Raw genomic sequence first — 23,670 nt, forward strand, 5'->3', positions numbered from 1 at the left:
ATCAGATCGCCAAGAGTTCCCTTTGACACTCCCCTCCTCCTTGCCCTTCTCTTCACAATCCAGTTACTCAAGTCCAGTTACTATTTACTTCTTTACTATCTCCTCGATTCAATCACTTCTCACTATCTGCCACCACTCTAGGCCAAAGCACAATCATTGCTTACCTAGATGACTACAAAAGTCATAAGCACTCTCCCTGTTTCCAAGACAACACCTAATCCACACTCCATATAGCAGCTAGGTGTTCTTTCTAAAACACAAACCTATGCTGTATCCTTGCCTAGAATTCTTTAGTAACTCCTGGGTGCTCTCAGGATCAACACCAAAGTCCTCATCTTGGCATTCAAAACTTGCCAACTTGCCATGATTTGGAAGGGGTGGGGAATTTGAGATGCCAGAAGTAGAAGAAAAGGAGGGGCTATGTCTAGTGTGGATAAGGGAGAAAATCTAGGAGGCAAGAACATGGTGGACTGATATCACACACTTGGAGAAAGCAATAATTCAGAGAAAGAGAAAAGATAGGAAAACAGAAGCCTGCCTTGAATATGCAAGAAATTTGTGTGTTTGTCTATCTTGAATTATCCATGGAACACAGGGATTCATTATATGTTATTTACATAGTAAAAGGTGACCACATAAAGCAGAAGACTTGTGTCCATTTGAATTACATTTATATGTGGAAAGGCACTGAATATTATTTCTGCAACTAACAGTTGTGCTGAATTTTATTATGGTTTCTAATAACTTTTTAGTTGATGCTCTTGGGTTTTCCAGGTCTGCATTTATATATTCAGTAATTAATGATGATTTGTCTATTTCCTATTATTTTACATCTTATTTTGTTCTCTTGAATAGATCCAATTGCTTATGTGAATTTATTATGTGATAGAGGTGCCATTTCAAAGCAGAGAGGGAAAAGATGGATTAGTTTGCACATGATGTAGAGGTAAGAGACTATGATTTTGAAGAGTAATCAAGCTGAATCCGTATAGAAAATAAATTTTGAAATGATCAAACATCTAAATGTAAATAATAAAGCCACAAAAGTGCTTGAAAAAAAAAACGGGGTTTGTTATAGGAGTGTGAAAAGCATCTTTAAGCAAGCAGCAGAATCCAGTTGTGATGAAGGAAAAATGGATATATTTGACTACATAATAATTAAACATTTTTGTTTGGCAAAAATTATCATAAATAACATGAAAAATATTTGTAATATGTGACATGTACAGGAGAGACATTGCTGGCGGGAATGTTATCCATTTACTTTTTAGGAGTAAGTTGACAAATTTTGCATCAAAATGGAAGACTTTTTTGTAGCATTTGACCTAGCAAAAAATACCATAAATAACAAAAAAAAGTGCACCAAGCAATCTAAATGTACATGTGTACTGGACTGGTTCAATAAATTATGGGACATCTATGCAAGAAAAGATCATGCAGCTGTTTAGAAAAATGTGCACTAACGGAAAGATGTTTTATATATAACTGGAAAAAAACAGGTCGCAGAACAGAAGGTATGTATAGTGTACCATTTGTCGGAGAGAGAACCTGAATAATTAGTATACGAATAGAAAAAAAATCTGGATAGCAAAATGTTAATAGTGGTTATTTCTGGGAGATGAGTGGCCTTTCATTGGTGTGTTATATATTACTGCATTGTTTGAATTTTTACAACAACAACAACAAAAGAACAACATATTACCTTTGTAATAAGAAAAAATGAAGATATAAAAATAAATTCAATGAATGACTTGCTTTCAGGGGGCGGTTTGGGTTGGAAGAGCTTCAGACTGAGCCTGGTACAGTGGCATAAACATGGGCTTTGGCGTCAGACAGCCCTGAGCGGGGCCCCATTGCCCCACCCCCGAGGAAGGCGAGGGGGGGTGGCAGGGGGCTGCGGAAAGGGGCTGGGCTGGGTTGGGCTGTCTGCAGCTCTAGTCCAGGAGGCTGAGACTTCGAGAGGGACTTAGAGAAGGCAGACGCATCCCGAACTCGCTGGAGGACAAGGTGAGGGGCGTTGATATTGGGGTTTTATGGAGGTCAGACAGTGGTTCCAGACCCCTCGAACCCATAGCCAGGCAGATGAGCAATTCTTACTGCACCACTGCAGCTGAAGCAGAGGTGACCTGGAGTGGGGTGTAGGCAATGAGGACGACTGAGAAAGTAGTAGGCTGTACAGACTGGGAGCAGAGACTAGCGGAGGGAGGAGGGGAGAAAAACGGGGAACCAGGAATGTTGGGAGGGGGACGAGGAATACAAGGAGGGAGGGGAACCCTGAGGGGGAGTGAAGATCCAGAGAAGAGAATCGGGGATGCAGAGAGGGATTAAGGAATACTGAGGGGCAGGGTGTGCAAACGTAACACGGAGGAGGATGTAAGAAATGGGAAGAAGGAATTCTGGAGTAAATAGGAAATGTGAGGTAGGAATAGGGAGTAGGGAGCCAGGCTAAGGGAATACGGAGGGGGGCATAAGGAATGAGGAGCAGGGAGCGGGGGAGGGGCAGACAGGCTGGGACGGAGGCCCCCTAGGGAGGCGGAAAGGGGCGGGACCACTTCCGGCCTAGAGAGGGGAGGGCAGTCTCCGAGTTTCGGAGGGGCTTGGAGTGAGTGGACGCACTCGGGAATTGTAGGAGGACGAGGTGAGCAGCCGGGTCGGCTTTTGGATGAGAGCCCCGCTAGGGGTCGGCCCCACCCTCTGGGATCTGGAGAAAACCTGCCTTAAGGACCGGATCGTACCGGATCCATCCGGCTGGGAAGGGAGGGGACTGGACCCGGTTTGGCCGGGCCCAAGATGGAATCACTAGCTCAGTATTTATTTGAGGAGGGGGTGTAATAGGGAAGGGGCGGAACCAAGATGCGCCTGTTTGGAAGGGGGCGTGTTAGGAAGAAGGGCGGGGCCAAGAGACACTGGACTCTGTAGGGCGTGAGTAGGGGAGGGGCCGGGTCCACCAGACACTGCGACAATTTTGGAGGAAGGCTTGTTGGGCAGGGGGCGGGACCGAATGGTACTGCGGACCTGGAGAGGGGCGTGTGCCGGGGCAGAGTGCCAGACTGAGACCACGACCATTGCGCATGCGCACTATGTTTCGCTAGAAAGGGGCGTGTTGAGAAGGGCCAGCACTGAGAAGAGCCAGCTGCTGAATGCGCATGTGCACGGTGGACATCAAAGAAAGGGCTCGTGCTGGGAAAGCGGGCGGGGCTGAGAGCGGCCCTGCAGCCGACGCGCATGCGCTCTATCGACCTGCGGCTGGGTGGGGGGTGCACTGGGAAAAGGGGCGGGGTCCTCAGAGCTGCCGCGCTGGCACATCTTCCTGGAGAAGGGGAGGGTGCGGCTGCAGAGAATTGAGACTTAGAAGCTTTGAATTCCTGTATCTGAGAACGGAGTCGTTGGGGGTGGTGGAGGGGGTTGGAATTGGGGACCTACGGAAGGTGAGGATCAGCCTCCAGGCACAACAGGGGAGAGGACGTTCAGTGGGCTTCAACTTGACCCAGGCCTTCTCCCCTTCAGGCTCAGCTCTTGCCAGGCCAAATTGAGACATGTCTGACACCAGCGAGAGTGGTGCAGGTCTAACTCGCTTCCAGGTAAGGCCTCTTTCTGTCCTTTCTCCAGCTGCTTTTCCTCTCCAGCCCTTGTTGCTGCCCCCAAGTCCCTTGGCTCTTCCCCTCCCATCCTTGTCCTTCTCCACCTACTTTCCTGCCTGGGTGTCCCCCTGCCCAGTGGAGGGAGGGAGAGAAGGTGGGCGGGCCCCTCTTCTGCCATCAGTTCTTGCTCAGAGGAAAGGGAGGCCTTGTTGGGCTGAGGTGGTCAGAGCACACCGCAGGTAGGAGTCAGTACAGGTCAGAGAAGTGTGGCCTTGGAATTTTGGAGCCATTTGCTTAGTTGGGGGTGGGGAGAAGGTCTATGAACTTCCCTGCTTCCTCTTGCAGGCTGAAGCTTCAGAAAAGGACAGTAGCTCGATGATGCAGACCCTGTTGGCAGTGACCCAGAATGTGGAGGTCCCAGAGACACCGAAGGCCTCAAAGGCACTGGAGGTCTCAGAGGATGTGAAGGTCTCAAAAGCCTCTGGGGTCTCAAAGGCCACAGAGGTCTCAAAGACCCCAGAGGCTCAGGAGGCACCTGCCACCCAGGCCTCATCTACTACTCAGCTGACTGATACCCAGGTTCTGGCAGCTGAAAACAAGAGTCTAGCAGCTGACACCAAGAAACAGAATGCTGACCCGCAGGCTGTGACAATGCCTGCCACTGAGACCAAAAAGGTCAGCCATGTGGCTGATACGAAGGTCAATACAAAGGCCCAGGAGACTGAGGCTTCACCCTCTCAGGCCCCAGCAGATGAACCTGAGCCTGAGAGTGCAGCTGCCCAGTCTCAGGAGAATCAGGATACTCGGCCCAAGGTCAAAGCCAAGAAAGCCCGAAAGGTAAGACCTCTGCAGTCACCACCCTTGGTTTTCTACTCCTCTCTCAGTTGGTTCATTTGTTCTACAAACATTTAGAAAGATCCCTGTGCTCATCAGGGCTGTGGGGGGCACTGAGAGTAATGTGATGTAATTCCTGTCTTCAGAGAGCTTGCAGACTGATGGGGAGGTGCAATCTGAATGTAATGCAGTTTATGTTTACATAGTAGCTGCCCTGTATTAGGCCTTGAGCTAAGCACATTTATGCAGGTTATCTCATTAAATCTTGAAAGTAATTCTCATAGCCCCAATTTTATGGAGAAGGAAGCTGAGTTCCAGAGAGGTGAAGCGGCTTGTCTAGGATGGTTCAAGCAGAGCCAGTAGTGGGCACAGAAAGAGAAGAAGACTCAGCCTCCACCAACCCTTGGTTTGCTCCTGGCCTGCTAGGCAGATGAAACACCTGCTTGGAAGTCAGTGAGAAACAAATCCAGGGTTCAGCATGGCCAACATCTATTGAGTCAGGCTGTTACTACAGGGGTGGGATTAGCGGGTGCTTCCTGGAAGAGATAGGGAGAGGAAAAGGACCACTTGCTTCATCTGGTGACGTTGAGCTTCCTCTCTGTTGATGCAGGTGAAGCATCTGGATGGGGAAGAGGATGGCAGCAGTGATCAGAGTCAGGCTTCTGGAACCACAGGTGGCCGAAGGGTCTCAAAGGCCCTAATGGCCTCAATGGCCCGCAGGGCTTCAAGGGGTCCCATAGCCTTTTGGGCCCGCAGGGCATCAAGGACTCGGTTGGCTGCTTGGGCCCGGAGAGCCTTGCTCTCCCTGAGATCACCTAAAGCCCGTAGGGGCAAGGCTCGCCGTAGAGCTGCCAAGCTCCAGTCATCCCAAGAGCCTGAAGCACCACCACCTCGGGATGTGGCCCTTTTGCAAGGGAGGGTAAGAACTCTGTCATTTTTATTCCGCCTTTTCTACTGCCTTGGTTGCCCTTTTCTTTGCCATCGTCTCAAGTTTTCTGCAAACTTGTTTTGGTCTTTCCATCTTTTTCTACTCTGCCAGGCAAATGATTTGGTGAAGTACCTTTTGGCTAAAGACCAGACGAAGATTCCCATCAAGCGCTCGGGTAAAGTCCTACCAATCCTCCCTCTGCCCTGAGCTCTGCCCTCCATTGCCCTTACACCATTGTGCTGGGGATATCCCCTGCTCTTATGCTTATATCTCTGTCCTCCCAAAGTTCTAATTTGGCAGTGCTAGCATCTCTGTTGATAAGCACAGAACCGGGTTATGCCACCCTTGGTGTGGTTGGCAAAGAGTCTATAGCTTGGGCATCAGGGCCACCTGGCATCTCTTCAGTCAGGTGCTCACAACACTCTCCCCTTGCAGACATGCTGAAGGACATCATCAAAGAATACACTGATGTGTACCCCGAAATCATTGAACGAGCAGGCTATTCCTTGGAGAAGGTGAAGGGGCAGCCCTGGGGGATGGGCACAGTGGGGAAGCCTTGAATTGAACAAAAATGTACAAGTCCCTTCTCGGGAACCAAAGAGACCTGCTAATCCAGCTCCATCGCTATGCTGAGGGGCAGACAGTGGCCTAGGGAGGGGTGTAGATTAGCGATGGGTCACACAGCAAGTCAATGGTAAAAGTGCAGCTAGGACCCAAGACACCCAACTTAGTCCTGGCTTCTGTCCGTCCATGGCAGCTCCTGCCATGTATTTGAGATTTCACCTCTCCCTTTCATTCCCCATTCTCTGTCTCCCTAGAGTCCCACTCACCACAAAGATGATGATGACAATAGTACATTTGCAGTGTGTTTACCGGGTGCCAGGCACTTAGCTATGTACTTTGTGCGTATTATCTCACTGATTTCTCACACATGCGAAACTCCTAGGTACATAGGGAGCTGCAGCATGCCCCGGAAGCTGAATTTTGTCATCTCACAAGCTGTTCTCCCCATCCACAGGTATTTGGGATTCAATTGAAGGAAATTGATAAGAATGACCACTTGTACATTCTTCTCAGCACCTTAGAGCCCACTGATGCAGGCATACTGGGAACGTAAGCTGGGAAAGGGCTGAGGTGTGGGGGGCTTCTGCTTTGGCCATGTGCTGCTACCCCTTCTTTGTCCTACTTCCCCCATCCTCTTAGAGAGTCAGGAAAGACAGGGTCTTAAAAGCCCCGTCCCAGTTCCTATGCATAGTTGGAGCCCTGCTTACAGTAGTGGCACCTGATTATGATTGACTGGAGGGTGTAGGAGCCTGGAGTGGGACATTCCTGCTGTCAGGTTTGCTGTCTCTGTAGAAGCTTCCCAGGAAAGCAGGCCTGTCGTTGCTTGCCTCTTCCTACTGGGTGCCTGGCCTGGCTTTGGCAGAGTGGTTCTCAAGGAGGGCTTCCTGGTGTGGCTGGATCAGTATGCATGAAGCGCAGGAGTGTCAGTGGGGCTGAAGGTTCTGGGACAGAAAGAAGGGACTCACATTGACTGAGTGCTTGTGTTGTACCAGGTTGGCAGCCATTCTTCCATCTTCTTGGAAACCCAGGGAAGGGAAAATATGATTTTTCTATTTTACTGAAGAGTAGACTGAGGCTTGCAAGTCTTAAGTGCCTTGCCAAGGGTGGCATAGAGCTGGAAGCAGAGACTGGGTAGAATTCTGTATCTGAGGAATCTGGGAGAGGCTAGCCTAGTGAGTTGGCTGGCGTGTCTGTTGCAGGTGGCTGCTGAACATAAACCTCTCTGTCCTGTTATTTCTCTAGGACTAAGGACTCACCCAAGCTGGGTCTGCTCATGGTGCTTCTTAGCATCATCTTCATGAATGGAAATCGGTCCAGTGAGGGTGAGTGGCTGGGCTTGCAGCTGAATGGGTGGCTGTGGTCTAGATTCCATGTGTTCAATTTCTGTCCCTGTCTCCTCTTGCCTCCCCTCGCAGCTGTCATCTGGGAGGTGCTGCGCAAGTTGGGGCTGCGCCCTGGGTATGATTGGGCTCTCTCAGCGCTTGCTGTCCATGTTGTCCTTTGGCAAGAGAGGACGGTCCTAGGATTGCATCAGTCTGGTGGTCTGGTGGAGCGGGTGGGGTGCTGGACTGGGTAGAGGGCCCAGGGTTCTGACCTGGGTGGATGATGGGCGAATGGTCCTGAACTCTCTGCTCCCTCTCTCAGTGTCTCTTGGGCTTCTATGGAGCTTCCCTCTTGTGCTGGAAACCTCTTTTCCATCTTGGAAATGCCTCTGCCCACATCTGGGAAGTGCCATAGCCTTGAGTGAATTTATTTGTTTATTTATTTTTCTTTTTCTTCTCTCAGGATACATCATTCACTCTTTGGGGACGTGAAGAAGCTCATCACTGATGAGTTTGTGAAGCAGAAGTAAGTATCTCTGTCTGGTGTTCATGTGTTCCATGCATTTGGCCTATTTCAGAACTGAGTGATAAAGCCGTGGTGCATGGATGCATGTGTCTATGTGTGTACGTATTTGCATATTTGCATGTATGCAGGTGGGATTATTCCTTGGGCAGTGATGGGAAACAGGAGCAGCACATGTTTCCTGATCTGTTACATATACCTCAACATTTGTCTTGAGACCAGTTCTGCAAGGGAGAGATTATCATTACCATCATTGTACGTATGCAGAAACTGAGGTTTAGAGAGGTGAAGTCATTTGGTCAGGGTTACACAGGTAGCAAGTAGAAGAGTTATGTTTAGAACTTGGCTCCAAAGCCTTAGTTCTTTTTATTCTGCTAACTAGAGCTTCATAGAAATTAATTTCCGTAAAGAAATGACATAGAATGGTAGCTTCAGGCAACCAGGTACCATGCTGGGGAGTTGACTTGTACATCTCATTTCATTTTCATAACTACCCTGCAGCTGTCATCCCATCCCCGTTTTACAGTTGAGGGACCTGGGGCTCTGAGAAGGGAGATCTGAGCATGGCCCACAGCTGGTATGGGCCTGGAGCCCAGTCCTCTTGAATTTCTGGCCAAGGCTCAGCTATCCTTGGTCCTTGGAGGACATGCAAACACTCACACAGCCACACGCATGTGCACACAGAAACACACACAAAGGGTCAGGAATTCAGCATGTGTGAAGCATGCTGCTATTGGCTGTTCTTCCTCTGTAGTCTTTCTGGTCATTTTCTGTGGTGGACCTTTCTGGGCTTGGCCAGGCTGAGGCCAAGACACTTGCAGTGGGGTGTGCTCAGAGCAGGGGGCCCAAAGAATGGCTCCTCTGTTTACAACACACCCAACAGGAATCTGGGGTCATTGTGATGAGGGCGTCAAACTTGTGGCTTCCCTATGAACAAATGTCCCCCAACACCTCTATGTGGCTTCTGGGCAAGACCAGTGGGACAGGGCTCAATATTGGAAGAAAGACTGTAGTAATTAGTGGATAATGTTGCTATCTGGAGCCTGTCCAGTCTATGCATGGGTAGGCCATGAATGGTCTTAGAAATAAAGGCTTTGAACCTCTCTTTCCAAGGTACCTGGACTATGCCAGAGTCCCCAATAGCAATCCCCCTGAATATGAGTTCTTCTGGGGCCTGCGCTCTTACTATGAGACCAGCAAGATGAAAGTCCTCAAGTTTGCCTGCAAGGTAATTGGAGAGCTCCTTGAGCTTGGCAAGTCAAGAGCATGGGGTGCCCCTGGCTGGGGCAGGCTGTGTGCAGAGCAGCCTGCAGTTCAAATCTGAATGTTTTGGTGCTTCTGTTAATTGTCAAGACACCATAACAGGCACTTTATCTGAATCATTTAAGCCTTACAACCTGATATGTCATTGCCCTGTTACAGATGAGAAAACCGAGGCCCAGAAAGGTTGGTAGGTGACATGTCCAAAGTCATGGGGCTAGGAAGTGTCAGAGCAGGGATGGAATATTAGGTGCATAATTACTGGTAATACTGTATTATTACTATTATCTTTTTATACTAAGCATGTAGCATAGTGCCTAGCATAAAGAGTAGATACTTAATCCTCTTATGCTCCTTCTGATGGTTATTTACATAGTAATACTGTATTATTACTATGGCTTAATCCCTCTATGCTCCTTCTGATGGTTATTTTTGTTTCAGGTACAAAAGAAGGATCCCAAGGAATGGGCAGCTCAGTACCGAGAGGCGATGGAAGCGGATTTGAAGGCTGCAGCTGAGGCTGCAGCTGAAGCCAAGGCTAGGGCCGAGATTAGAGCTCGAATGGGCATTGGGCTCGGCTCGGAGAATGCTGCCGGGCCCTGCAACTGGGACGAAGCTGATATCGGACCCTGGGCCAAAGCCCGGATCCAGGCGGGAGCAGAAGCTAAAGCCAAAGCCCAAGAGAGTGGCAGTGCCAGCACTGGTGCCAGTACCAGTACCAATAACAGTGCCAGTGCCAGTGCCAGCACCAGTGGTGGCTTCAGTGCTGGTGCCAGCCTGACCGCCACTCTCACATTTGGGCTCTTCGCTGGCCTTGGTGGAGCTGGTGCCAGCACCAGTGGCAGCTCTGGTGCCTGTGGTTTCTCCTACAAGTGAGATTTTAGGTATCTGCCTTGGTTTCAGTGGGGACATCTGGGGCTTATGGGGCTGGGATGAGGAGCTGGATGATTCTAGGAAGGCCCAAGTTGGAGAATGATGTGGAGAGTGTGCCAAGACACTGCTTTTGGCATTTTATTCCTTTCTGTTTGCTGGATGTCAATTGACCCTTTTATTTTCTCTTACTTGTGTTTTCAGATATTGTTAATCCTGCCAGTCTTTCTCTTCAAGCCAGGGTGCATCCTCAGAAACCTACTCAACACAGCACTCTAGGCAGCCACTATCAATCAATTGAAGTTGACACTCTGCATTAAATCTATTTGCCATTTCTGAGTTTATTGCTTTTTTTGGCGGGCTGTCACATTTTGGTATCACATTTAAAAATCAGTGAGTTGGGAAAGTTTCCACCTCAGTCTGTGTTTAGTTTGAGGTGATATTGTTGGATTCCCAGGAGCGAGATTAACACACCTTTCTGGGATAGATTGGGCCTCACGTCTAATTGTTGGATTCCCAGGAGCGAGATTAACACACCTTTCTGGGATAGATTGGGCATCACGTCTAGCCTTCAGGGTGGTGGGATTTTAGTGGAGTGGAGTTCAAGAGATTGTAGTTACAGAGGACACACTTTGAAGGAGAGGCTTGAGGTCGGCAAGTCTAGAGCAGAAAGTGTAAGTAGAGGAGACTGGACATCAAATATAGAATCCCTTTTTGAGAAATTTGAATGAGGAGAGAGAGGGGTACAGAGCTAAATGGAGATACAGGAACAAGGGAGCATTTTCTTGGGGAAGGAGAGAGAGACTTGAGTAGGGAGGAGTCAACGGAGAGGGAGAAGTTGAATGTTGACTTTTGCAGCCCAGTCCTGGAGGAGGTGAGAGGAGTTGGGTTGTGGGAAGGCCTGGGAGAAGGGACTACTTGGATAGGACTCAGAGAGGGGGACTGTGAGAGGATGTTGAGCAGTAGGGAGGCCCCAGTAGAGGATGGAGCCCATGATTTTTGGGGGAACATAGCAAGGTGCTCAGTAATCTTGGTATAGGAACCATGAAGATGAGTGTTGGTTTATTCCAAGGTTTGGGTTCTGCTGTTTGGATCTGGAATAAGAACACAGGACCAGGGCAGTGACTGGATGAGTCTGTACCTTCACCACTGTGTCCATGGTACCTGACATGTAGTAGTTGTACACAGAGTGGTGGAAGAAATGGACCATGGGACCCAGGCAGGCTTGGGGAGGAGGGATGAGGAGAGTGTGTGATAGATTTGGGGACAGTGCAGGAGTCTGTGGATGGATATCTGTGTGAGTGATGTGCATCTGACAGTGCAGAAGTCTCAGTGAAGTCCTCATTAGGAGTGCCTGCTATATGTCTGGCAGCATTCCAGGTATCTGGAAAGGGATATTGAGAGAATAAGAAGTGTGATCTGGGGGACTAGTCAGACAGTGGGATGATTGTATTTAGGAAGTCACAGCACAGAGAGCTCTGGGTGATGGGGAGGTTCAAGGAATGGGTAGTCGAAGGGTAGAGATGCTTCCTGCGGATGTGGAGTCAGTGGTCTGGGAGGCCAGGGTATTGGTTGGGTTATCCACGTGGACAGTGAGATCACCCAGATGGTGGCAGGAGGTGGGAGAGAGGGGAGCATTATGAGCCAGGTGCGAAAGTACCCACATGTGGTGTCCTCTCAGCTACACTGCTCACTAAGGGACAGGGCCCTCAGGCTATTAGAGATCCACCTCCCTGTTTTGGGGGGGTACTGCCCTGGACCACCTTTCTCCCCACGAAGCCCTCGCCATCTCCAATCCCAACATTACTGGGCTTCTAATCACTGGGACGATCTTGTGGACAATGAGGCCCCGGTAATGGCCACCTCTCCTCTCCTGTAGAATCTATAAGCAATAAAGGAAGGATGTTTATTGCTTAGGGAACAGAATTTTAAAAAGAGAAACACAGCTCCATGTGCAGCAAGACAGCTCCTTACCTGTGGCTGTGAATTGAGACCTGCTGAAGTGATCTTCACTAGAAACAGAGGCTCTTCCATTGAAGATTAGGATATGGTCTCCTCAGGGCCTGGGTAGTACCCAGGACAGGTAGACAAAATCACAGGCAGCTTTGGCCTCCTAGGAAGGACTCTCAGTGGGTACTGTGTCTAGGGCCCCCTCAGATTCTCTGGTGATGTCCATCTGAAAATGGAAGGGGTGGGCGATGATGAGGTGGTGAGGAACTCAGGGACTGTGATGCTAAGAAAAATGAGTTCCAAGTGTTTGATAGAGTTAAGTGTGACCCATAGTCATGCAGAACTCTTCTTTCCTCTTGCCTTCCTTCCACAGGACACTGGGCTTGCAGAGCACCCACCTCTTCTTCCCTTCCCACAAAGCCTAGAATTTGACAGGAGAAGGGGTTGGCTCTTCCTCACTCCTCACTCCCCGCTCCTCAAGTGTCAGACTGAAGGCAGGTGGGACAGGGAAGGAGAGAGCAGGTGTGGTCCCAGGCAAGCAGGGGAGTGTTCGGAGCAGGGGGAAGGAGTGGCAGGGGAAATGAGGACAGACCCTTGTTCATGTTTTTGCCATCTTTATCAGCCTGGAGGCCGTTACTGTGACGAATGAACTCCCACAATTTTCAGTTTTTTCTTCAGTATATTATTAAGTAAATTCCAAATAATTGTAGATTGTATCATGTATCTTCCCCTTGGCTAGTGGTGGCCAGAGCCCCTTTAGCAGCTGCTCCACCCATTTTTTTTTATTATCACCCTTTAAGAAGCCTTTTTAGACATTTTTATCCTAATTGTCCTTCCCCATGTAGTTTTATTTACACAGATATACTGTAGATATCTATTTAATAACTATGTATATTTGTGCTTTATACATAAAAAATAAACCTTACTCTTTTTATTCAATACAGGGTTAATAATGAATAAAATATTTAAGTAAAAAGTTAATGTGAAGGTAAATCAATGTTGAACTGGTGCATAACATCCATCCCTTCTACTATGATAATTTTGTTCATTGGCTCATTGAGCAAGCACTGGGTGTCTGGAGAAGAGGTTGACAGACTTCCACGGGCTGGGTAATCATGCGCCTTTTGGTGAGCACTCACATGGGACACAAATATCCCCACACAACCCATCCTGAGAGATCTGTCCACTTGCTCCTCATATATATGCAGGCAAAGCAATTAGAACTGTGCCTTGCACATAATGAGTACTCTTAAGTATTTTATTACATGGTCATTATTGCTATCAATTCTCCAATCTCATTCCTTCCCAGTCTCTATCTGGCAGACACAATCTGTATTGATCAGTGCCCCTGGCCAGGTCGCTTTCTGGACAGAGATCAACCACATGCATGGCTGTTGAGTTTTGACTCTGAAGAGGATTTCCTTTTTTTACTTCCCGTCAGGGTCACACCTGAGTGCGGCTGTTGCACCACAGCTCAGCCTCCAGCTAGTTCCTGCTTACCATGTGTGTCATTTACAAACCATGCTCCTGGGCTTTTTTCCTTCTTTGGGAAACTGGTTGTTGGGAACTCCGTACAAGGCCCTCGGTGTGAGCTGAGGGAGGGCAAGCAATGCGGCAGGAGAAGGTGTTATGGGGAGGGTGAGCCTCCCGTAACTCACTTGTGCCTGCAGGACCTGCTCCGGTCTGATCTCCTGTGACCACTGCCCTTTGGTGATGAAGCATTGTCATTACCTGCCTGACTTTATGGTTTGGTGGATAAGATGGCACAGGCCTAGGGTGAGCAGCTCAGGTGCATGGTCACTTGGGGTCCCGTGGTTAAGTGCTCATACTCTACCAGGAACCAGTAGTTCAACCTTGTTGAATTAATCGTCAGGTGCCAGGTGCCACTTCTCAAAAGGTGAGCGGTTATTTGATGAAGAGAGCATGGCTTTTGCTCCAAAATGCTAGAAGCTCGCGCTTTGATTCTCCAGATGGGGCTTCTCACAGGCTCCACACAGCATCCCAATCTGTCAGACATTTATTTGTTCCTTCAACTGCCATGTATAGTGACTGCAGGGTTCCATTTAGTAAGCACCCTGTGCTGGGTGCTGGGGTGTTCCTGTTCTCAAGACGGCCAATCCAGTGAGGGAAACACTGGCAGCACCGAGGGGAACCATAAAGGGCTGTGGGAGCCCAGAGGAGCTAGTGATTTCCTCCTCTGTGTATAGGCATGTTGTTAACCGCTGATGGCATGTGTTAGGAACATCTGCACAGGTGCATAGGTCCAGGCACACATTTCTATATGCGGCTATAGGCGTTTCATACATACATTTCATTATGGACATGAGTCAGCAGTCAGCGTGCTCTGGTGGAAGGAGCCCTTGACTGGCAGGAAGGAGCCGTAGGGTAAACTCCCCCAGCTCCCTTACATGGTCCCTTGTGCCCTCGGACACGTCCCTGCCCCTCTCTGGCCTCATATCCAAAGAGCATTGGCTCACCCGGCCTGCTCTCTGGGGGCCGCACTTTAGATAGTGGGTGGGGAGCACCCAGACCGTGGCCTGGTACACAGTGGGTGCTGCGCAAGTGAGAGTTACCTCGAAGGGGAGGTGCTTTGTAAACTGGGCCTGGTGCTCTGTGATGAACATGAAGGTGGTGCCGGTTGTGTGCATGCACACACAGGGTTGTGTGCAGGGAGGCATGCCCTGTGGAGACGGCCACGTGTCTAGCTGGGCTCCAAGCTGTGTTGGCAAGGCCAGGCTGGCTCCAGCCAAGATGGCCCTGGCTGCAGGGGCTGCCATGGGCCAGGGTCACGCCTCTAGCAGCCTCTGACTCTGCTCTGAGAAGTGGGCCATGAGGGAGTCACAGGTCAGAGTCTACCTTGAGGGGAGGCTGTCAGTCTAGAGATAACAGAAAGGGAGCCACGAGGACGCAGCCATCCATCAGGGCAGCGACTTGCCTGGGGCACCCCCACCTCTCCAATGGGGGAGCTGAGGGCAGGCGGGTAGGCCAGCTTTCAGTCCTGGCTCTGTCTCATCCTAGCTGCCTGCCCTGGGGCCACTCTCTGCTTCCTCATCCATAAACCAGTGGCAGGAATGCCCACTCCATAGACTCGTGGTGAAGATGAAATGAGCCACATATGCGGAAGCAGATGGCACCATGATTGTGCATAGGTGTCCAATAAATGACAATTGTGACAACAACTGTCCTTCCTGCACTAATTTTCCCACTTGTCCCACCCCCAACCAGTCCTGCCAGCAGGAACAATACCTGTGCTAAGAAGCCCAGGTGCAGGGGTAAATGCTGTGGAAATGGATCCCTTTATTCAGCCAGCACCCAGAATGTGCAGGTCACTGTCCTGGGCTGGGGAGAAGAGACTCGGGCCAGGAAAGCCACACATGGGCCAGAACTGGGAGAACTGAAGCCCAGGGCACAGCAACCTGCCTGGGAGGGAGGAGAAGATGAAGAGGGCTTCCTGGACCACACCATGGAGCCAGTGTTGGGCCTTGGAAGGGAGTGGGGAGGGCAAGAAGGACACAGTCATGAGTGGGGACAGGGCTGCCAGTGTGACACCTATGTTGGGGTGAGGAGGGGAGAAGAGTGGTTCAAGGGTGGGTGTCTCAGGGCAGCGGTCTGTGTGACCAGTGATGGTCACCTGCTGACAGAGGGGACAGAGGAGGGCCGTCTAGGTGGGGGAGGTGCACCAGCAAAGGCATGGAGTCGTGAGAAAGATGAGGGGACCAGTCAGGCAGAGTCAAGGGGGTCACTGTCATGAAGCAGCTGGCTTTGGGTAGGGCTTGGGTGCCGGGGCCAAGCTCTTAGATCTGCAGAGCAGGTGGCATTGGGAGTTATTTGGTGGCTGGGGCAAGATTGAGTGGCTGACGGGTGGAAGAGCAAGAGTGACAGAATCTGTCTCCCACCTCAGGACCCAGGCAGTGGCCACCCCTACACCCCTAGACCACCTGGGACAGCCCAGCCAACCCATCTGTGTGTGTGGCCCTCCCTACCTGCTGGCCGCAAGCTGAGAGGCAAGAGTCGCCTCCAATGTGGCCTCTGAGGTTGAGTTTGCTCCCACCACGCTGGCATAGGTAGATAGAGTGGGGCGTGATGGGATAATCATGAGGTAGTATTCTGTGCGGCTGGATGTGCTCTTGCACTCAGTTACCATGTAGCGTGTGCCCACGATGAAGATCTTGAGGTGGGACAGGTGGCTGGGCCAGACCCAAGCAGGAGCAAGGGCAGCTCAGGGGCTAATGGTGGGGGCTCTCTTCATTACTCCCCACTTGCCCTTCTAAATCCACTCCTCATCTATGCCTGTCCCGCTCTGTGCTTCAGGAGACTGACCGTTGTTGATTGTATCATCTGGGCTCCTTGTCCTGCAAGTGAGAGACAATGGCACCCGATGTGCGGAGGTCACAACGAGAGCTTTAGGGTATTTATCCCTATGCCTCCCTATCTGCTGGGTTGTGCTTTAGCTGTCACGAGGCTCCCCTAACTCGGGCCATCAGTTCCCATGGGCCGCTCTTCTTCCGTGGCTGTGACTCTTGTCACTTTCTTTTAACTGCCCTTGCACCTTGACCCTTCAGGGCTTGAGGTGGTAATGGCTTTTGGCAGATTCAGTTCCTCCATCTCTGCCCATCCCTTGTGGGTCCTCTAATGCCACCTACCTCTGTAAATTATGTCCTCATGAGTTTATCATCAATTTGCCCACGGAGTTTGCCATGTGTTTTGGGACAGCATTCTGCCTGACACAGAGAGTGAATGTGAGTGTAAAAAGGAATGAATAAATGTGAGCGAAGGAAAGAGTGGGTGAAAGTAAATGCATGAATGAATGAGAAAACAAGTGTGAATGAGGAATTTTTGTGTGAAACTTTCCTTGTTTATTTTGCTGAGGTTGTAGAAGCCACACTGGCCAAATCGTGCTTTTCCCTGGATCCCCACTGAGAATGGCAGGTCAGTGAGTGCACAGCAAGTGCAGGCTCTTTGGAGGACACCGTCTCACACCCTGGAGGGAAGAGGAGCATCCTGCCTCACAGACTTGCTTCAAATCTCACCTAGAGGTTTTGGAAGGCCAGACTGGCTACCTCAGAATCACAACATGGGCTCCTAGAAATGCAGATTCCTGGAGCCCAGCCTTCAGGGTCTGGTTCAGTAGCATGGGGGTGGGGCCCAGGAAGCTGTGTCATCAACCAGTCTCAGGTGACGTTGACGTACAGCCAGGTTGGATAACCACGGAGCTGGCCTGCTCACCTCATCCGAGAGATGAGAGGACAGGCGCAGAGAAATCCCTGGCTCATGTGGCAGCCCCTCCAAAGCTGTTTAGCATTGGAGGTCCCAACTCATTCGACTCTGTTGACCCAGAGAGGCACTGGGGTGGACAGTGGATGTAACAGACACAGACAGACACACAGACTGGATCCAAATCCCAGTGCTGACACTCCCCTAATGTGGGACGATCAAAGCCAGTCACTCCACTGCTCAACTTCACTTTTCCCATCTGTAAAATGGACGAGATGCCATCTACAGCTCAGGACCACTGTGAGACTTTGAGAGAATTCCTCCCTCCCAACTACGTGGTGCAGAGAAGATTGCACGATCATTCTACTCATTAGCATTAGGTGGCACTCACTGAGATGCAGGTATGGCTCCAAACGCTTTACACGAATGGCCTCATTTATTTCCCACAAGCACTGCCTATGAAGTAGGAGCTGTGGTCATGCCTGTGCTGTAGATGAGGAGCCAGAGGCTTAGAGAGAATGAGTCTCTTGTCCAGGGACACACAGCAGCAGCGGGGACCTGGGCCCACAGGCCATCTGAGTCCCTGCAGCCTGCACTCTTCAGCCCTAAGCTATAAATGGCAGGTCCCTCCCCCATTCTCCTTAAAGGTTAAAACAGAGGGTAGAACCAATCCTGTGGGGAAGAAAACAGAACAAAGAGCTCTGAGAGGAAGGAAGCCAAGGGAATGTATGTGAGCAGGCGCCTCAGAGAGTATGGGGCTCAGTGTGCCCCTGAGCTTCCTGACAGCTGTGGCAGGAAGGAGGGGGAGCAGAATTCCCAAGTGTCTATTTTCTGGAAAAAAAGGAGGCACAGTGACATTTCTAAATGGACATTTGTCTTGGATTCCAGAGGAGTTGATCTTGTGGCCAGCTCAGCAAACATCCGGGACTAGAGAGTCATCTGTGATTTCATGAGACTCTAAAAGGCTTGTTCACACACGTGATGCCCAGAGTCAGAAGGCAGAGAGGGAAGAAGAAATATGAAATCTGATCCAGAGGACAACCTTGCTAGGCTGCTGTTTCCCACAGCAGTGGGGAGATGGGAGGAGACCTAGACCTTGTCTGTGTGTCTGTCTGTCTCCTGGACACACACTCACTGCACTGCCTCTCTGGGAGGAGACGCAGGCTGCTGGTGTACCTCCAGACATGCCACGCCTCCAAAGACTGGGCCCCAGGTTGCATGGGCAATGAGGTAGGGTGAGGTTGCCAGTGAGGGTCACACTGCTAGGGCCTGGGAGCTGAGGGCCAAGCTGGGTCTGTCCGGCTGGGCTCAATGGAGGATGCAGAGAGGAGCTGGCTGTGGGACTGGGAGAGGAGCGTGGGGCAGGTGGAAGGGTGTTGTAGGCAGGAGTCACCGGAGGTTTGGGGAGGGGTTAGACTTCTCACCCTCCCCAGATAGCACCCCTTGTGCTGCCCTTTCTGTAATTCTTCTGTCTTGTGAGCCCTCTGTACCACCCCGTCCCAATCGTCCCCACTCATACAGGTGAGGCTGATTTGCCCCCATCCACCAGGATCGAGAGGGCAGCCTGAGACATCTGGTCCCATCGTGCATCTCCTGCTACAGGACTCTCAACCCCAGCACACAAACCACCCCTCAGCAGCCCCACACCACACCACCTACTGCCCGACATTGCAAGACCAGTTGGCTCAGGCATCATGGCTGACTTCCTGGTTCAGTACGATGTGGTCATGGAGGACATCATTAGAGACGTGCAGGTGAGGGGGCCTGGGGAAGAGGAGAGAGGATGGGCTCTGGAGTCAGACAGGCCTGAGCACTGCTCGGGTCTCTCCAGCTGGTCACTCCAGTTTCCCTAGGGATAAGTGAGAGCTAGCGAACAAGGATAGGCTGATGTGAAAAGACACATGGCTTCAACCTTGGGAGGCACATCGAATCCCCCAAAGGGTTGGAGACCTGGAACTGTCTCCAGTGAATCAAGTGCCCAAAGGACCCATCCCTAACTAAATCAAGTCATAGCCTGCTCGAAAACAGTCCTTCTGCAAAGTAAACCCTTGGCCACTAATTGGGCACTCATGCTCATGGGCTCTCATGCATTCTATAGCTCCTATACTCTCCTGTGTTCTCTTGGGCTTCCTTGCTCTCTCTCGGCTTTTAACAATCCTTATTACTTCAGTGGAGCCATCTGCCTAAACAGGGAGCCCTTCAATTCTGAGTTTCCACATTCATGAAGAAAGAGCAGAGGTCCCACACTCTCCCAGATGGGAAAGGACACAGCACTGATCCCAGGGCCCTGGCTTGAGCACAAGGATGGCGGGGCAGCCTGAGACATCTGGTTCCACTCTGCCTCTCCCACCACAGGACTCTCAACCCCAGCACACAAACCACCCTCCAGCTGCCCCACACCATATCACACCTTTCTCCAAAACACCCGAGCCTGCCTCTCCTCTGTGTGAGCATTTGCTCATGGTGGCCACTGCCCTGAGAATGACTTCTTCCTCCTTGCTCCACTGCTCAGCATCCTCGTGTTCCTGAAACACTGCCGAAACACCTCCTCCTTGATGACTCCAGTCCACCAACAATTCGTTTGTCTGCCCTGGACTAAAAATGACCTATGGTTAAACGTTTTCTCATGCAACATTCATTCATTCATATGTTGAATGAATATGTGAACTAGGCCAGTCCTGTACTCATTGACTCTGACAACTCAGAAGTGAGTCGGACACAGCCACTCATCTCCCTCTGCCATCACCCCATCCTGAAGCACCCAGATACACAGAGCCTTGTCGGTCATCAAATGTTCTAGGTGCTGTGTTTGAGTGTGTCATGGGTTCTGTCGTGGTGCCAGTGGAGGAGGGTTTCAGGGCCGTCATCCTAAAGGAGTTGGAATTTAAGTAAGCATGGGAAAAATGAATGGGATATATCTGCAAGTCGGTCGAGAAGGTGAAGGGAAAGGCATGCAGTGAGAAGGAACAGCATTGCAGAGGCACAGAGGTGTGGCTCTGTCTGTTGTGTAGGGGGAGTAAAAGTTATTCTCCTGCCAGGATAGGAGCCAAGGGTACCTTGCCAGCAGGTGGCAGCAGGGGCTTTAACCTGGTGTTATGTCTTGTGGGTGTGTTTAGTTCATGGAGGTATGCCTCTGTTGGTTCATTCTTTACCATCGCCACAGCTGCCTGCGGTTGAAATACGGATGGATGGAGGCATGGGATTAAGCATTGACTAGTACAACCAGGAACTCCCAAGCACCGTGAGCCCTGACCCCCTCTGACACCCTGCCAGGAACACTCAGGTCATCTCCCACTTCCTATTTGAGTGTGCTCCTCTTTGAAAGCCCAGCACATCATCAGATCATCCACCCCGCTGGGGCTCACTGAGCACCTCATCTGTGTCATACCTGCTGTTGGCTGACGTTGGGAACCCCAAAGGGTATCACACACACCGCCTACCTATTGTCTATGGGCGAGACACAGAAACCCAATATTGGCACTAGGGTAGAATTGCCCTTTCCATGACACACAAGGTAGGATGGAAGCCATAATGAAGAGGAAAGGCAGTTCCAGAAGGTTCCCAGGAGGAGACCAAGGCTGACCTGTCTGTTAAGGAATTAATAAAAATGGGCCATAGGCGAGGGCCTGTGGGAGGGAAAGGCATTCCAGCAATGTAGTGGCTGCCTGAGAAAAGAAACAGGCAAAAACTTACCAAGTATGTGTAGGGAATTGCAAACAGCTTGGCGTTCTGGAGCAGAGATTTGAGATGAAAAACCCAAAGAGCCACATAGAAGGCTGGAGAGTCCTGCAGGGCAACACAAGGAATATGGTATTTGTCCTGTAGTTGAACAGGGAGCCATGAGATAAAATGACATGTGAGGTAATGTTTACAGGGTCTCAGCGGCTGCCTCTGAGCAGCATGGATGGGAGAGGCCACAGTAGAAGAGGGAAACTGAGAAAAATGAGGCCTAAGCTTGGGCTTGGTCAGTTAGGGATGAAGAGGAGGGTGGCCCGGAGAAGCATCCAGCAGAGAAAAGCAATAAGAATTGGAAGCTGATTGGCTGCAGGGAATGGGGGCCACCTGAAGATTGAAGGCAACACTCAGATTTGTCTCCAGAGTGACCATGTGGATGATGGTGCCCCTGAGTGCGAAGGCATAAAGGGCCAAGTAGGGGCAGGACAACGAATTCATTGTTTGGGCAGGATGCATTGGAGGCTTCTTGAAACATTCCGGGGCAGATGTCCAACAGTGAGTCTGCACCCACTGGTGAGGGGGCAATTGTGGGAGCCCTAGATGGGAGAAGAGATTCAGAGTGACTGGTAGGGCTTCTGTGGTGGAAACCAAGTGACAGAGGGAGGTCACCTAGGGAGCATGTGTGGAGCCAGAAGGGAAGATCCTTCAAGGCAGCAGCTAAGGTGGAGTGGCCCAATCCAGCAGCTATGGATCCCTTCAGCCACCCCATCAACTGCACACAGCCTGCCCAGAGCCCCAGTCCCCAGGAGTTCACTCCATTGAGCTGCACCAGCATAATTATTTTCTTTGACCTGAGAAATATTGGGAAACACTGCGAAGGGAGTGGGCAGACAGAAGTGGTAGGAGAATAAGGAGAGTTCACTGTAGCAGATTGCAGGGAAAACGACTTTTTTTTTTTAATTTAATTTTATTTTTTATTATACTTTAAGTTTTAGGGTACATGTGCACATTGTGCAGGTTAGTTACATATGTATACATGTGCCATGCTGGTGTGCTGCACCCACTAACTCATCATCTAGCATTAGGTATATCTCCCAATGCTATCCCTCCACCCTCCCCCCACCCCACAACAGTCCCCGGAGTGTGATTTTCCCCTTCCTGTGTCCATGTGATCTCATTGTTCAATTCCCACCTATGAGTGAGAATATGCGGTGTTTGGTTTTTTGTTCTTGCGATAGTTTACTGAGAATGATGATTTCCAATTTCATCCATGTCCCTACAAAGGACATGAACTCATCCTTTTTTATGGCTGCATAGTATTCCATGGTGTATATGCGCCACATTTTCTTAATCCAGTCTATCATTGTTGGACATTCGGGTTGGTTCCAAGTCTTTGCTATTGTGAATAATGCCACAATAAACATACGTGTGCATGTGTCTTTATAGCAGCATGATTTATAGTCATTTGGGTATATACCCAGTAATGGGATGGCTGGGTCAAATGGTATTTCTAGTTCTAGATCCCTGAGGAATCGCCACACTGACTTCCACAATGGTTGAACTAGTTTCCAGTCCCACCAACAGTGTAAAAGTGTTCCTATTTCTCCATATCCTCTCCAGCACCTGTTGTTTCCTGACTTTTTAATGATTGCCATTCTAACTGGTGTGAGATGGTATCTCATTGTGGCTTTGATTTGCATTTCTCTGAAGGCCAGTGATGATGAGCATTTTTTCATGTGTTTTTTGGCTGCATAAATGTCGTCTTTTGAGAAGTGTCTGTTCATGTCCTTCACCCACTTTTTGATGGGGTTGTTTGTTTTTTTCTTGTAAATTTGTTTGAGTTCATTGTAGATTCTGGATATTAGCCCTTTGTCAGATGATTAGGTTGCGAAAATTTTCTCCCATTTTGTAGGTTGCCTGTTCAGTCTGATGGTAGTTTCTTTTGCTGTGCAGAAGCTCTTTAGTTTAATTAGATCCCATTTGTCAATTTTGTCTTTTGTTGCCATTGCTTTTGGTGTTTTAGACATGAAGTCCTTGCCCATGCCTATGTCCTGAATGGTAATGCCTAGGTTTTCTTCTAGGGTTTTTATGGTTTTAGGTCTAACGTTTAAGTCTTTAATCCATCTTGAATTGATTTTTGTATAAGGTGTAAGGAAGGGATCCAGTTTTAGCTTTCTACATATGGCTAGCCAGTTTTCCCAGCACCATTTATTAAATAGGGAATCCTCTCCCCATTGCTTGTTTTTCTCAGGTTTGTCAAAGATCAGATAGTTGTAGATATGCGGTGTTATTTCTGAGGGCTCTGTTCTGTTCCATTGATCTATATCTCTGTTTTTGTACCAGTACCATGCTGTTTTGGTTACTGTAGCCTTGTAGTATAGTTTGAAGTCAGGTAGTGTGATGCCTCCAGCTTTGTTCTTTTGGCTTAGGATTGACTTGGCAATGTGGGCTCTTTTTTGGTTCCATATGAACTTTAAAGAGAAAGCAGGAAAGATCCAAAATTGACACCCTAACATCACAATTAAAAGAACTAGAAAAGCAAGAGCAAACACATTCCAAAGCTAGCAGAAGGCAAGAAATAACTAAAATCAGAGCAGAACTGAAGGAAATAGAGACACAAAAAACCCTTCAAAAAATTAATGAATCCAGGAGCTGGTTTTTTGAAAGGATGAACAAAATTGATAGATCGCTAGCAAGACTAATAAAGAAAAAAAGAGAGAAGAATCAAATAGATGCAATAAAAAATGATAAAGGGGATATCACCACCGATCCCACAGAAATACAAACTACCCTCAGAGAATACTACAAACACCTCTATGCAAATAAACTAGAAAATCTAGAAGAAATGGATAAATTCCTCAACACATACACTCTCCCAAGACTAAACCAGGAAGAAGTTGAATCTCTGAATAGACCAATAACAGGCTCTGAAATTGTGGCAATAATCAA

The 23,670-nt window shown here is 49.5% G+C and overlaps 1 protein-coding gene and 1 non-coding gene across 4 annotated transcripts; both read left to right on the forward strand.

Moving 5' to 3' along the window:
- Positions 1-1,766: 1,766 nt before the first annotated feature.
- MAGED2 (MAGE family member D2) lies at positions 1,767-10,221 on the forward strand. Of its 3 annotated transcripts, none has more exons than XM_016943409.3 (13): positions 1,767-2,007; positions 3,508-3,581; positions 3,927-4,418; positions 5,026-5,334; positions 5,455-5,518; positions 5,779-5,858; positions 6,362-6,456; positions 7,150-7,229; positions 7,323-7,365; positions 7,693-7,755; positions 8,866-8,980; positions 9,454-9,896; positions 10,087-10,221. In XM_016943409.3, exons 2-12 carry the CDS (start codon positions 3,537-3,539, stop codon positions 9,886-9,888), a joined length of 1,821 nt encoding a protein of 606 aa, XP_016798898.1. In that variant the 5' UTR covers positions 1,767-2,007; positions 3,508-3,536; the 3' UTR covers positions 9,889-9,896; positions 10,087-10,221. The 3 variants fall into 3 exon arrangements, with proteins under 3 accessions (XP_016798898.1, XP_016798899.1, XP_016798900.1); XM_016943410.4 differs by lacking the exon at positions 1,767-2,007 and adding an exon at positions 2,502-2,638; XM_016943411.3 differs by lacking the exon at positions 1,767-2,007 and adding an exon at positions 3,191-3,428.
- On the forward strand, positions 8,575-8,702 carry LOC112207219 (small nucleolar RNA SNORA11). Its single transcript, XR_002941671.1, has one exon. It is a non-coding gene; the product is annotated as a small nucleolar RNA SNORA11 (small nucleolar RNA).
- Positions 10,222-23,670: the final 13,449 nt, after the last annotated feature.

The sequence above is a fragment of the Pan troglodytes genome, chromosome X, assembly GCF_028858775.2.
Source record: "Pan troglodytes isolate AG18354 chromosome X, NHGRI_mPanTro3-v2.0_pri, whole genome shotgun sequence".
NCBI classification, from domain to species: domain Eukaryota; kingdom Metazoa; phylum Chordata; class Mammalia; order Primates; family Hominidae; genus Pan; species Pan troglodytes.